Raw genomic sequence first — 12338 nt, forward strand, 5'->3', positions numbered from 1 at the left:
GGTGCCATTTGTAGTAAACAAATGTGTGTACTTTGTATAAAATTTTGAGAACTAGCTAAAAAATTCAGTGAGTTACAGGTTCTGAAGCAAAAAGAGTTACAACCTTACATGGTCTCCCCTATATAGTCTCCCCTATATATAATAATATATATTATATAACAAAAAAGGTGTTCCTTCCCCCACACCTCCCACCCTCACGGACATCTCTGCTGATGCACTGAGACGAGTCTGATAAGGTTTATGGGAGCAGAGTCCAGAACACAGCACCGCTCAGTAAACACAAACCTCAGTCACGCTGACGGACAACTGTGGTTACGAGACGTTGTGTAAGAACCGCGGCCGGTCAGTTAGTAAAACAATAAAAATCATTATGGCGATTGACCTAAATAAAGTCTGATTTCATAAGAGTATATTTTATGGCATAGTACTCAAAAGAAGATCAAACTACAAGAATATATCGCCGTAGTTTCTGAGAGGTCAAGGCGCATCTTGGACGGGTTCTTGTGTCAGGTGGAGATGTGAAACACGTGTGCGGTCACACCGTGGTGCGGGTGTTACCAAACACCAGCTGTACAGACACTCAGCCTCACATTAAACATCTGAAACCTCTTCAGGATACGGCAGTCAACTCCGCGAACAGAAACCGGAATATCGGTAAGTATTTTTGCAGATACTAGCAGATAATACTAGAGTTATTTTTGTAGTCAAGTAAAAAATAGAAATAAATCAAGAAGTATTTATACTGATACCAGGATTAGTAGTTTGGTGTTTTTTTATCCCTGGAAGACTGGTAACTGTAGCAAGCAACTCCTGGTAACTCAGCCAAGACTTAAAGGTTATCAAGGCGTTAATGATTTTATTTATTAGCTGAAGGACATCTCTAGTGTTTCTGTGTGGATATGTAGATTACAGTGTTGGAAATAAGTGAAAATAGGTCCTTTGGAAACAGATCACAGGATTCTTATTAGAACACGTTAACAGGACGTGAGCAACATTTTGACATGCTGTAACGGAGTTCGTATATTTGCATCTTTTAAAACCAACGGAATGTGCTGCTTTCGCAGTAAAAGAGAAAAAGGCATTTAATTAATTCAAGGTTGGGTTGCAATGTTGGCTCGAGAGCATATTGGTCGTTGGAAGTTTGGTTAGTCCTAGAAAGATGATCGCTCTGATGATCAAAACAATGTGGAGGGAGTTAGTAGGCAGTAATCTAATTATAAACCCAACGTGTTCAGGGTTTTAATAGCGGGATGTCGGAGAAGAGCACCCATCTCCCCAGTGTCGGGGACTTGGGGAATGGTAAGCACGGAGCGCGCAGGTCGGCCTCTCTCCGCGGGGCTACGGTCAGCTTCCACAACATCCACTACCGCGTCGACACCAGGAGCGGCATTCTCTGCAAAAGGAAGGTCACTCACAAAGACATCCTCATCGATCTCAAGTGAGTTTACTAAAAAAAATATCTAAAATTAAGAAATCATACGGCTAAATGACTCGCCAAGGCAGTGGGGGACACAACACAGACCACACACGTCTTCCACGTGTTGGCGATGTTGAAACTTTTACTCTGATCTGAGGTCAGTCATTGGATTCGAGTCTGCAGGCAGGATTTGGTCGTAAAGTCACGTTAAACTGGCATTGGGGACAGGACTACCTGCACTCACTGGTGTGTGAACGCCACAGTCCTGCCTGATAACGGAGTGCTAGCAGAATAGAATGTGAGTAAGGGTCTGTTTATAATGACGAAGATGGATCTGGATTTAGATCAGTATAATGAAGTGAGGAAGGATCTTGTTTTAGATCACAGTGGGAGTCCGTTCGGCCCAGGAGTATGAAATGTGGACATGGACCTCTTGGTCTGGTCTGGGAGTGTGAAATGTGGGGACATGACACTTTTTTGGTCTAGTCTGGGAGTGTGCAGTGATGTGGACGTAACACTTTTTTGGTCTGGGAGTGTGAAATGTGGACGTGACACTTTTTTGGTCTGGTCTGGGAGTGCCCATGGAAAAGGATGTGAATGAACGGTGGAAAGGAAGTGTGTAGGATTCTGATGATTAGATGGCAGCCTGAGGCCTGGCAGAGAGAGAGGAAGAGGAGTAGGAGGAGAGGAAGAAGAAACTAGCTTACCCAAACCAAACAAAATTAAACAAACACTAATGAAAAAACAAACACAAGTGACCTATTTCTCACATGGATGTATATATACAGTTCATAGGAATCACAGATGTACACGACAAGACACACTCATCCAGTTATACACACCCTTTCTTCACTGAACCTTGCTCCTGAACAATCACTGATGTTTCTGTACGACTCCTACTATTGAATACACGCATAAACAACCCATTGTCTGAGATGAAAGTGGATGTAAAACAATGGAGTCTGTACAAAACAATCAACAGAGCAGCAAGATATCAAACAAGAAAAAACATTTGCCTTCAATAGGTTAGTGGGAATGCAGATTTAAAAGGAAAATTCAACCCTAAACACTTGATCTGGACAGTTTAAACAAATAACATTCCAGCCCTGGACTCCAGCCTTTAACACCTTCAGATAAGGGATCGCTCACTGACACAAAGTGTTATATTCAGTGCTTGTAAAACATTAATATCTATTAACTACAGTTAATTAAATAAATTACATGTGAGAAAAAAGAACAGAAATTAGTGTGTGTGTGTGTGTATGTGTGTGGTTATTTAGGAAGTTGATGACATTTCCCTGCTCTTCATGACATTGCAGGAAGAAATATCGTGACCTAGTAAGCAATAAAATGAGCAAAGGCCAGCCCTGACATGACTCAGGGATTTCTGTAACCATGACAAGGCATATTTGCATTCTAAACTCCAATCAAAGTTTGAAATAAGCTGACTGTGCAAAACATGCCGCGTTTTGAGAATTGGTAGAGAATTGGTATCCTGTCACTGCTGATGTTAATGGAATTTCTAAGGTATCCTTTATTAAAGTACTCTGATAAATGGAGTAAATGGCCTTTATTTAACAATTAAAGTCAATAATTACCAACTGTCCTTCTTTATCTAGTGGGATCATGAAACCTGGACTGAATGCCATATTAGGAGCCACCGGAAGCGGGAAATCGTCGTAAGCATTCGTGCTTTGTTTTTGTGTGTCAGTGTACTTGAGTGTGTGTTTTAGAGAGTGTCTGTTCTCGTTTTTAAGATGCAGTTTGAGTGTTTTTATCCGAAAATTGTAGTTGCTAAGTTGGCGATACTGCTGCCACTTTATCGACATTCACAAAATGATGTGTTGTGACAGGGGCACTGACCCCCTGCTCCCCCCTAGAACCACCACTGGTGGTTTGGTAGTTTAATTCTACCTGTTATGTGGAGGAGAGATAGATGAGATGAGGTGGTGATTTGGCATTTTCATCGTATGAAGCTTCCTGGATGTGCTGGCCGCGAGGAAAGATCCCACTGGGCTGTCTGGAGAGGTGCTGATCGATGGGGCACCACAGCCTCCCAACTTCAAATGTCTTTCTGGATATGTTGTACAGGTAACTCCATATATACACACACACACACCCATATACACACACACACACACACACACACACACACCCTCCCCAACACACACACACACACACCCATACACACACACACACACACACCCATACACACACACACCCTCCCCAACACACACACACACACACCCATACACACACACACACCCATACACACACACACCCTCCCCAACACACACACACACACACCCATACACACACACACACCCATACACACACCCATACACACACACACACCCTCCCCAACACACACATACACTGAACTCTGTGCCTGCTGATCTTTAATTTATTGTCTTAGTTGTCTGATTCATGCTTCCTCCTTTCTCACACTGAACTTGCGTAGACACCCATTCTGTCCAGGTTCCAGAAAGAGCCGTTATCATCTTCTCAGTCCATGCAGAATAACGCTGATCGCTCATTTTCCAATGCTCGAAAGTGGAAGTATCTCCAGTCCTACAATACGCTGTAAATGAAACAGCTGTTGTCAGCCTCCGTAGCGTTACTTAAACCAAACTCACTGTAGCTTATAACCATGACTAATCAATCATGACTGGTCAAATCTGGTTCTGACTGGCACATGAACATGCTAAAATGGCCGCGGTCCAGTTCCACTCCAGTGTGTGGGACTTTTGACAGGGACGCATATTCCACTTCCACAAATATTATTTTTTATTCTTCCTACAGGATGACGTTGTTATGGGAACGTTAACCGTGCGAGAGAATTTGCGTTTCTCAGCGGCGTTGAGGCTTCCAATGTCCATCAGTCAGAAGGAGAAGGAGCAGAAAGTGGAACGAGTTATCCAAGAACTGGGATTGACTAAAGTTGCTGACTCACGGGTAGACCGCACACGTACACACAGTCTTCCTGTTTAAGTGAACTGGATAAAATATCTTGCTGACTCATGGTTAGGATTCATTCACATGCAGACACGTTCCTGCTGACTAATGATTTAGACACATTACTGCTGCAAATTCTTTACAATAATTGTGTGTTTGTTTTAATACAACAAATTTAAGTTCTTATGAATGAGGTTTTTTTATGTATTTATCAACAATAATATTTACCTGTTGCAGGGTGGAATTTTAATGGTCTGTGATTGGTTGTGTGATAGGTGGGGACACAGCTGATTCGTGGGATTTCAGGGGGTGAGAGGAAGAGGACAAACATTGGGATGGAACTCATCATCGATCCTTCTGTGCTTTTCCTGGACGAACCTACAACAGGACTGGATGCCAATACAGCTAACTCAGTACTGTCACTCCTGAAGAGGTACACACACACACACACACACACACCCTCCCCAGCACACACACACACACACACACACACGTACACACACACACACACACACCCTCCCCCCCAACAAACGTGTATATATAGTGGGAATTGTTTCTCATTGGCAGGATGTCCAGCCATGGCCGAACCATCATCCTGTCCATCCACCAGCCGCGCTTCTCAATCTTCCGCCTCTTCGACAACCTGACGCTGCTGACTGGGGGCAGGCTGGTCTACCACGGCCCCGCACAGAGCGCTCTGGACTACTTCAACGACATAGGTGGGCACACGCACCGCGTCTGCGCACCCACCGCGTCTGCGCACGCCGTGACCGTGTGTTGTGTCCATGCGCTGTGTCCATTTGGGTGAACTCGGTAAATTCAGTAATTCGAAACCTGTGGTGAACTTTTAAACACGGATCCGTTACGATCTTCTACTCAATGAAATGGAGACGCATTATTGCCCGTTATGGCGAGTATAGCAGCAATGTTGATTGAACATGCTGCTTTTGGAATGAGAAGCTAGCTGTCAGTTTCAGTATGTAGGCAGGATTTCTCCAGCTGCAAATAAGCCATGCCAGTTGCTCTAATGTTGAGGACTCCGTTTCCCAGGATTCACTTGTGAACCCCATAACAACCCTGCTGACTTCTTCCTGGATGTCATCAACGGAGACTCCACTGCTTATTCTGATAGCAAACCACAGGACAGCGAGGGTATTTCTTCTCTTCCATAGATATATCTCTCTCTGTTTCTCTCTTCACACTCATTCTTTTATTATGAAGGCCCGCACGTGTAGTAGGTGTGGTTTATTTATTTATTGCGTGCATGTCCTCCAGAGCTGGACGGTGTTCAGGACGGCACGCTCCATCATGGCATCCAGCAGCGCCTGGTGGAGGCCTACAAGACCTCCACCCTCCACAGGGAGACCAAGGAGGAGCTGGAGAAGATCACTCAGGGCCGCCACTGCAACGGGCAGCCCAAGATCCGCACCGTCACCTACAACACCTCCTTCACCCACCAGTTCAAATGGGTGCTCAAACGGACCTTCCGCAACCTCATGCTGAACCCACAGACCTCCGTTGCACAGGTCAGCCGCCTGCCTGATCTCACGCAAACAACACCACCACATCCTGTGATAAACAGTAGCTGTAGTCGTGTTTCATAGAAAACAGGGCATTTTTAATTGGCCAGCGCCGAATCATTCACTTTATTGCACCCAGAGTTAATGAACTCGGTGGAACCCAGACTGTTTAGTTTGTACCATGGTTGGCATAACTAGAACATGGTAGATTACAACCCCCTGATTCATAGAACTAAACGGTAAACGTGCAACACCTTGTCAAGCTTGTCTCATACGTCTTCATTTCCTCCTGCTGATACCGATGCGAGTGTGCCTCCGAGTGTGCTCCGTCCAACCTGTCTGGACCGGTGTTTTAAGTACATTTGTCATAGATGAATTTGTCATTCATAGAGAGGTTCTATGAATCACTAATCTCGTATGCAAATGATGAGCAGATGTGCTAGCACCATACAGTATATCGCCCACATCACGCGAAACTCCATGAGCAAACGCACTACCACTGCTGTTTACTGTGTACTTCACGTTAAACCAGCGTATGGACTCACGGATGAATGCACTGAGATTCATTAGTCATACGGTGTTTCTCTGAGGTGCAGTAGCAGAGACCATGTGTCCTGGTTAAGTGGAGTGTTGAGTTGATCCAACTCTAGAATAAGAAACAGAATTACTATGGGAGGAGCCTAATGAACTGTGTGATACATTGATTGGCAGTTATTCTCTTTTACAGATAGCAGTCACCGTTTTCTTAGCTTTGATTGTTGGTGCGATCTTTTTTGGTGTTTCCAACACATCAAGTGGCATTCAAAACAGGTGGGAAATACACAACAGCTGTTTTGTGCATGTGTGTGTGTGTGTGTGTAACTGGGTATGTGTGTGAGCGCATGCATGTGTGTGTGTAACTGGTTATGTGTATATATTATGTTTATTTAAATCAGTCTCTAATTTTAGGATGGGTTCTCTCTTCTTCATCACCACTAACCAGTGCTTCAGCTCTCTGTCTTCTGCCGAACTCTTCATCACGGAACGTAAACTCTTCCTGTGAGTAGAGAGGAAAAACATACACACACACAAATATATATACACACACACACACACAATATATATATATATATATATATATATATATATATATATGTATGTATGTATGTATGTATGTATGTGTGTGTGTGTATATATACACCAGGGGTGCCCATTACGTCGATCGCGATCTACCGGTCGATCGCGAAGGAAGTGTGGGTAGATCGCATGACATTAAAAAGTAGTGGATGAATGACAGGCTATCGTCCATCTGCACTGACGGTTGTATTTTGATTGACATACATGGTAACCAATCTGACGTCTAGGGTTTGACACACGCAACCCCCCCACCCACCGTCAACGATTGACACACGCCGCTAAAAAATAAATAGGTCGATCTTTCTGACTTGGTCATCTTACAAGTAGCTCGCAAGCTGAAAACTTGTGGGCACCCCTGGTATATACAGTTGTGATCAAATTTATTTAACACCCACTGAAAAAGTCTTGGTCAGTTTGACATTTCAGTCATCTTATTTATATCAAAGAGGCACTTGTACATTAGACAAATATAACATAATATTTATGATGAAATAACCACAAATGTCTCTTCTGTGCTCACATCATTATCAGTTTTATTCAACACCCTAGTGGCATTATTTTTAGTACAACATCCTTTTCCAGTTATGACATCTTCCAAGTGTGAAACATAGCTTGACACAAGTGCCTTGCAGTGACCTATGGGTATCTTAGCCCATTCTTCATGGGCAAAAGCCTCCAGTTCAGTCACATTCTTATGCTTGCGCGCTGCAACTGCCTTCTTTTCTCAATTGGATTTAAGTCTGGTGATTGTGATGGCCACTCTAGAATGTTCCAGCCTCTCATCTTCAACCATGCTCTAGTGGACGTGGATGTGTGATTCGGATCATTGTCCTGTTGGAAGGTCAAACGTCTCCCAAGCTGCATGTTTGTGACTGACTCCATCATATTCTCCCCCCTCTGGTACTAAAGGGAATTCATGGTACCATGCACACGTTGAAGCTTTCCTGTACCATTAGAAGCAAAACGGCCCCAAAGCATAATTGACCCCCCGCCATGCTTCACAATAGGCAAGGTGTTCTTTTGTTCATAAGCCTGGTTCTTCCTCCTCCAAACATAGCGCTGGTCCATTGGCCCAAACATCTGACCAGTACACTGTGCCAAAATTTTTGTGTCTTGTCCACATGACTTTTGGCATACTGCAGTCGACTTTTCTTCTTCTTCGGAGTCAGCAAGGGCGCCTGGGTGTTCTGGCATGGAGGTCTTCGTTATGCAGTGCACGCCTTATTGTCTGAGCTGAAACTTTGGTGCACACATCTGACAGGTCTTTTTTCAGTTCCTTAGCAGTCACGCTAAGTTTTCTCCACATTACGCTTCAGGTAACGCACAGCAGTCACGGTCAGGATCTTCTTTCTGCCACGACCAGGTAGCGTTTCCACTGTGCCCTTTAACTTGAACTTGCGAATGATACTTCCGATAGTGTCTCTTGGAATATTTAACAACTTCGCAATCTTTTTATATCCATTGCCATTCTTGTGAAGAACCACGCTTGTAAACACACCAGTAGATGTCTAGAAGGAGCTGAGTATCACAGTTCTTTTAAATCTGCCTAATTGGTGCTTACTATGCTTGATTGCTGCTCATTGACATCCACAGGTGTTTTTACTACCTGATTGAAAACACTAGAATGAACCTCTGTTCTTAGGAGTGGTAGTCGTAAAGGGTTGAATAATTGTGTCAATGAAGAAATCACAAAAAGGCCATTTAATACTTTATGACAAAAACAATTGATGCTATTTTAGTTGCATTTAGTTCCTTAACAAGTCCTTGTAAGATTTCATTATGAACACAATTACAAATGTGCACTGAATTCCATAAAACCCTTCACAGCAATTAGGGGTTGAATACATTTGATCACAACTGTATAAATAAATCAACTTTTTTTTGTTAAAATTAACAAGGTTGTAAAAATCAATGAATAACACAGTATTCTTCATTTCTCTACAGACATGAGTATGTTAGTGGTTACTACAGAGTATCAGTGTACTTCCTTAGTAAGATCCTCTCTGATATTCTCACACTACGCACTGTTCCTGCCATATTCTTCAGCTGTGTTGCCTACTGGATGATAGGTAACACACACACACACACACACATTTTTTGCAGCATTATTCTCAAACATGCACATACTAACACTTTCTTTAAAGATTAAAACACTGTGCATTATTGGCTCTGTTACTGTAAAGGTTTGTAATCTTTTTTTGTTTTAAAGCATTTCAATCTGCTTGAACATTTGTTATTCTGATCCAGGTTACAAACCAGATGCTGGGGCATTTTTCACCTTCATGCTTTCCGTTGCCATGACGGCATACACAGCAACTGCCATGACGATGGCTATTTCTGCTGACCAGTCTGTGGTAGCTGTTGCCAACATCTTCATGACCATCAGTTTTGTGTTCATGATGGTGAGGACACGTCAACATTACACACATGCGCTCTCGCTCTCGCTCTCTCTCTCTCTCTCTCTCCCTCTCTCCCTCTCTCTCTCTCCCTCTCTCTCTCTCCCTCTCCCCCTCCCTCCCTCTCACTAACATTAAAAAAGTATTAATAAAACAAAATGGCACATTCCTCTTTTTGTTCTATTTGGGGTGTGTGTGTGTGTAGATTTTCTCAGGTTTGTTGGTGAATTTACCCAGCATTGCAGACTGGTTGAACTGGTTTAAATACTTCAGCATCCCCCGCTATGGCTTGACTGTAAGTTCTGGAGAAGCCGCCTACTCTGTTGCTCAGAGGAACCTCAGAGGAACACTCCTTCTAATACCTCTCAGTGTTCATATCTCTATAATAAGCACAGTTCTTTAAAATTGACCTTAGTTCATCATTTATCTTGCATTGGTTGTTGCCTATGTTACCACAGGGCTTAATCTTCACTTAATTATCAGCCAATTCTGGACGATGGTGTTGATGGTGGTGGTGGTGGTGATGTGTTCAGGCTCTGCAGGTGAATGAGTTTGTTGGGCTGGATTTCTGTGACACACGTCCTCTTCCTGCCACTTTTCCAAGACAAAATACCACTGGGGCAAACGTCACTGTGTAAGTAGTAAGAAAACACACACACACACGCGCGCGCACGCACGCAGTACATACAGCACAATCCCCTAGCCCTTAACCCCACTTGACCTGATAAACCACTCATTGCATCTTCCTGCCTAATATAACTGGAAGACGTGACTAATGCTCTAATGTGTTGCAGCTGCACCTCAGGAGTGGACTTCCTCACGGAGCAGGGCATCGACTACTCCACCTGGGGCTTGTGGCAGAATCACGTCGCACTGGGCTCCATGACCATCATCTTCCTCGGCATAGCATACTTCAAACTGCGCTTCATCAAGAAGTTCACATAAACACACACACACACACTCACACACGTTTCCTTTCTTGATGTTCATGTGAAGTCAGACATCACATGCGCTGAGCTCTCTGCACTTGTCAAAGCCGCACAAAACCTCCACCACAGTTCTCACTCGAGGGCTGGAGATGAGAGGTTAGAGGACCACAGGAACGTCTATATTGCTGAACAGGCGAGTGGCGTCTTCCTGGAGTTAATGTCTGCACTCCTTCTGAAGCCAAAGCTAGTTCCATGTGCCTCCAGTAAAACGTTTTGTTCACGTTTCCTACACAGTAGTCCCATATACATCACCAAATCACATGGATCTGCTCTCCAGTAAAGATGAATTACAACTCAAACGGTAGAAAACACTGCAGCCAGATTTGACTCAAACTTATAGAGATATAATTTTATTCTGTAATTTAATTATAGCCATAGGTGGAGACAGTTAAACAGTATATTTTAGGGTTGGCTCACTTCCTTGAACAAAATATTTCATTTTTATTGTGTATATTTGACCCAATAAGATTTGTGTTGTGACTTCTAATTTTTTATACTTTAACCTTAAACTCTGAAAAAATATATTAATATTTTCTAATTCTGTTCAAGAAAAATAAACACAATATTTGTTATGAGCATAAGACTTTGGAGGTATTATGTATTGGTAGTGAGACATAAATCATTTAGCTGGTCATTGGCAAAGCTTCAGCACACCGTGCAGTTGTGTTGGCGCAGAGGAAACAAATGTCACGGCAGGTTTTTCACGGACCAAGATTCCTCCCATCCCGTATAAAACATAAACCAAGACTGTCCAGTAGAGGGCGACGTAAGACGCCTTCCTAGTACCTGCTCGCTGTGAAATAATATGAAATCAGAAACCTATAACCGACTATATAAAATAAGCAGTATGCTGACATATGGCATACATGAATACATTTTTATTTTTTAAATATATTATTGAAGCCACGATATAACCATTCGCATGCCGTGCTCAACCTACCCAATGAAACGTCTCCACTTTTCTCAACTTTATTCTTCATTCCTGTGCACATAGACACACGGGCGAGCTGGTTGTGTGACGAGAGAATTTATGAAACCTATAGCTACAATAAAACAATCAGCTACAGAAAATGATGGCGATGACCGTTGCTAAAGGTGTTTATTACAGGTTCAGGTTAATGATTCACTTTTTCTAGCCTGCTCTGTTCACTGAATGTGCTTAATGAAAGATGAAAAGCACAACTGTTTGTGAGCTGTTAATTTAGGTAGAATGTATTAGTGAATTAGATGATCAGATTTTATTTGTAATCGATGCAGAAATCCATCAACCCTAGATATGCTCCATTCTGTCAAATTGTGCTAAGAAATGTGAATCTGTGTCCCCAGTATTTGATTTCGAGGGGTACAGTGCCCCCTAGCGGACATTACCGCTCATGACCTCCGCAGTGCGCTTATGGAACTCAGGACACGCCAGTATAGCAGCACACGGCATGGCGAAGACCTTCATTCGGTCTCCTCCATTTCATTCTCACACGCTCGCCCACGTCTTCTCCGCCGCCGTGGCGTGTATTTTTCAGGTGCGGGTAAATGGCTTTCACCTTCCTGTGTCTGCCTGAAAGAACAGCGTGGCCAAAGCCCTTTCGACCGGCGCCCCCTAGCGTGCCCCATGGGAACATATTCAGTTTGAACTGCAAGAAAACTCACATCGATCTGTGTCAGTACATAGAGTATCAGTACATAGAGATTTTGGTAAAATGTCTGAGGGAAATCATGGTGTCTCTGCCTAGTAATACAGGAACAATTACGGTTGTTACCTCATACCTTTTCATACAATTTTCCATGTAGTTCACATCAAATGGGTACACAATTTTATTCAGTTTGCAATTTAGTATTTACTTACCTTTCAATGTCATACTGTTTAGCAATATGCCAATTTCTTCATTCATCTTACATTTCATTTTTTTTTTGTTGTTTATAAAGCACCAAATTAGATGTGTACGATTGC

The 12338-nt window shown here is 43.0% G+C and overlaps 1 protein-coding gene across 2 annotated transcripts; it reads left to right on the plus strand.

Moving 5' to 3' along the window:
- The first annotated feature begins 236 nt into the window (after window positions 1–236).
- On the plus strand, window positions 237–10965 carry abcg2a (ATP-binding cassette, sub-family G (WHITE), member 2a). Of its 2 annotated transcripts, XM_076984523.1 has the most exons (16): window positions 237–654; window positions 1236–1438; window positions 3037–3096; window positions 3394–3508; window positions 4220–4372; window positions 4648–4805; window positions 4940–5091; window positions 5423–5524; window positions 5648–5898; window positions 6620–6702; window positions 6841–6930; window positions 8953–9077; window positions 9256–9410; window positions 9610–9699; window positions 9938–10038; window positions 10199–10965. In XM_076984523.1, exons 2-16 carry the CDS (start codon window positions 1251–1253, stop codon window positions 10347–10349), a joined length of 1974 nt encoding a protein of 657 aa, XP_076840638.1. In that variant the 5' UTR covers window positions 237–654; window positions 1236–1250; the 3' UTR covers window positions 10350–10965. The 2 variants fall into 2 exon arrangements, with proteins under 2 accessions (XP_076840638.1, XP_076840639.1); XM_076984524.1 differs by lacking the exon at window positions 237–654 and having other exon boundaries at window positions 973–1438.
- The last annotated feature ends 1373 nt before the right edge of the window (window positions 10966–12338 follow it).

This window comes from Brachyhypopomus gauderio, chromosome 21, assembly GCF_052324685.1.
Source record: "Brachyhypopomus gauderio isolate BG-103 chromosome 21, BGAUD_0.2, whole genome shotgun sequence".
In the NCBI taxonomy this organism is placed as follows: Eukaryota; Metazoa; Chordata; class Actinopteri; order Gymnotiformes; family Hypopomidae; genus Brachyhypopomus; species Brachyhypopomus gauderio.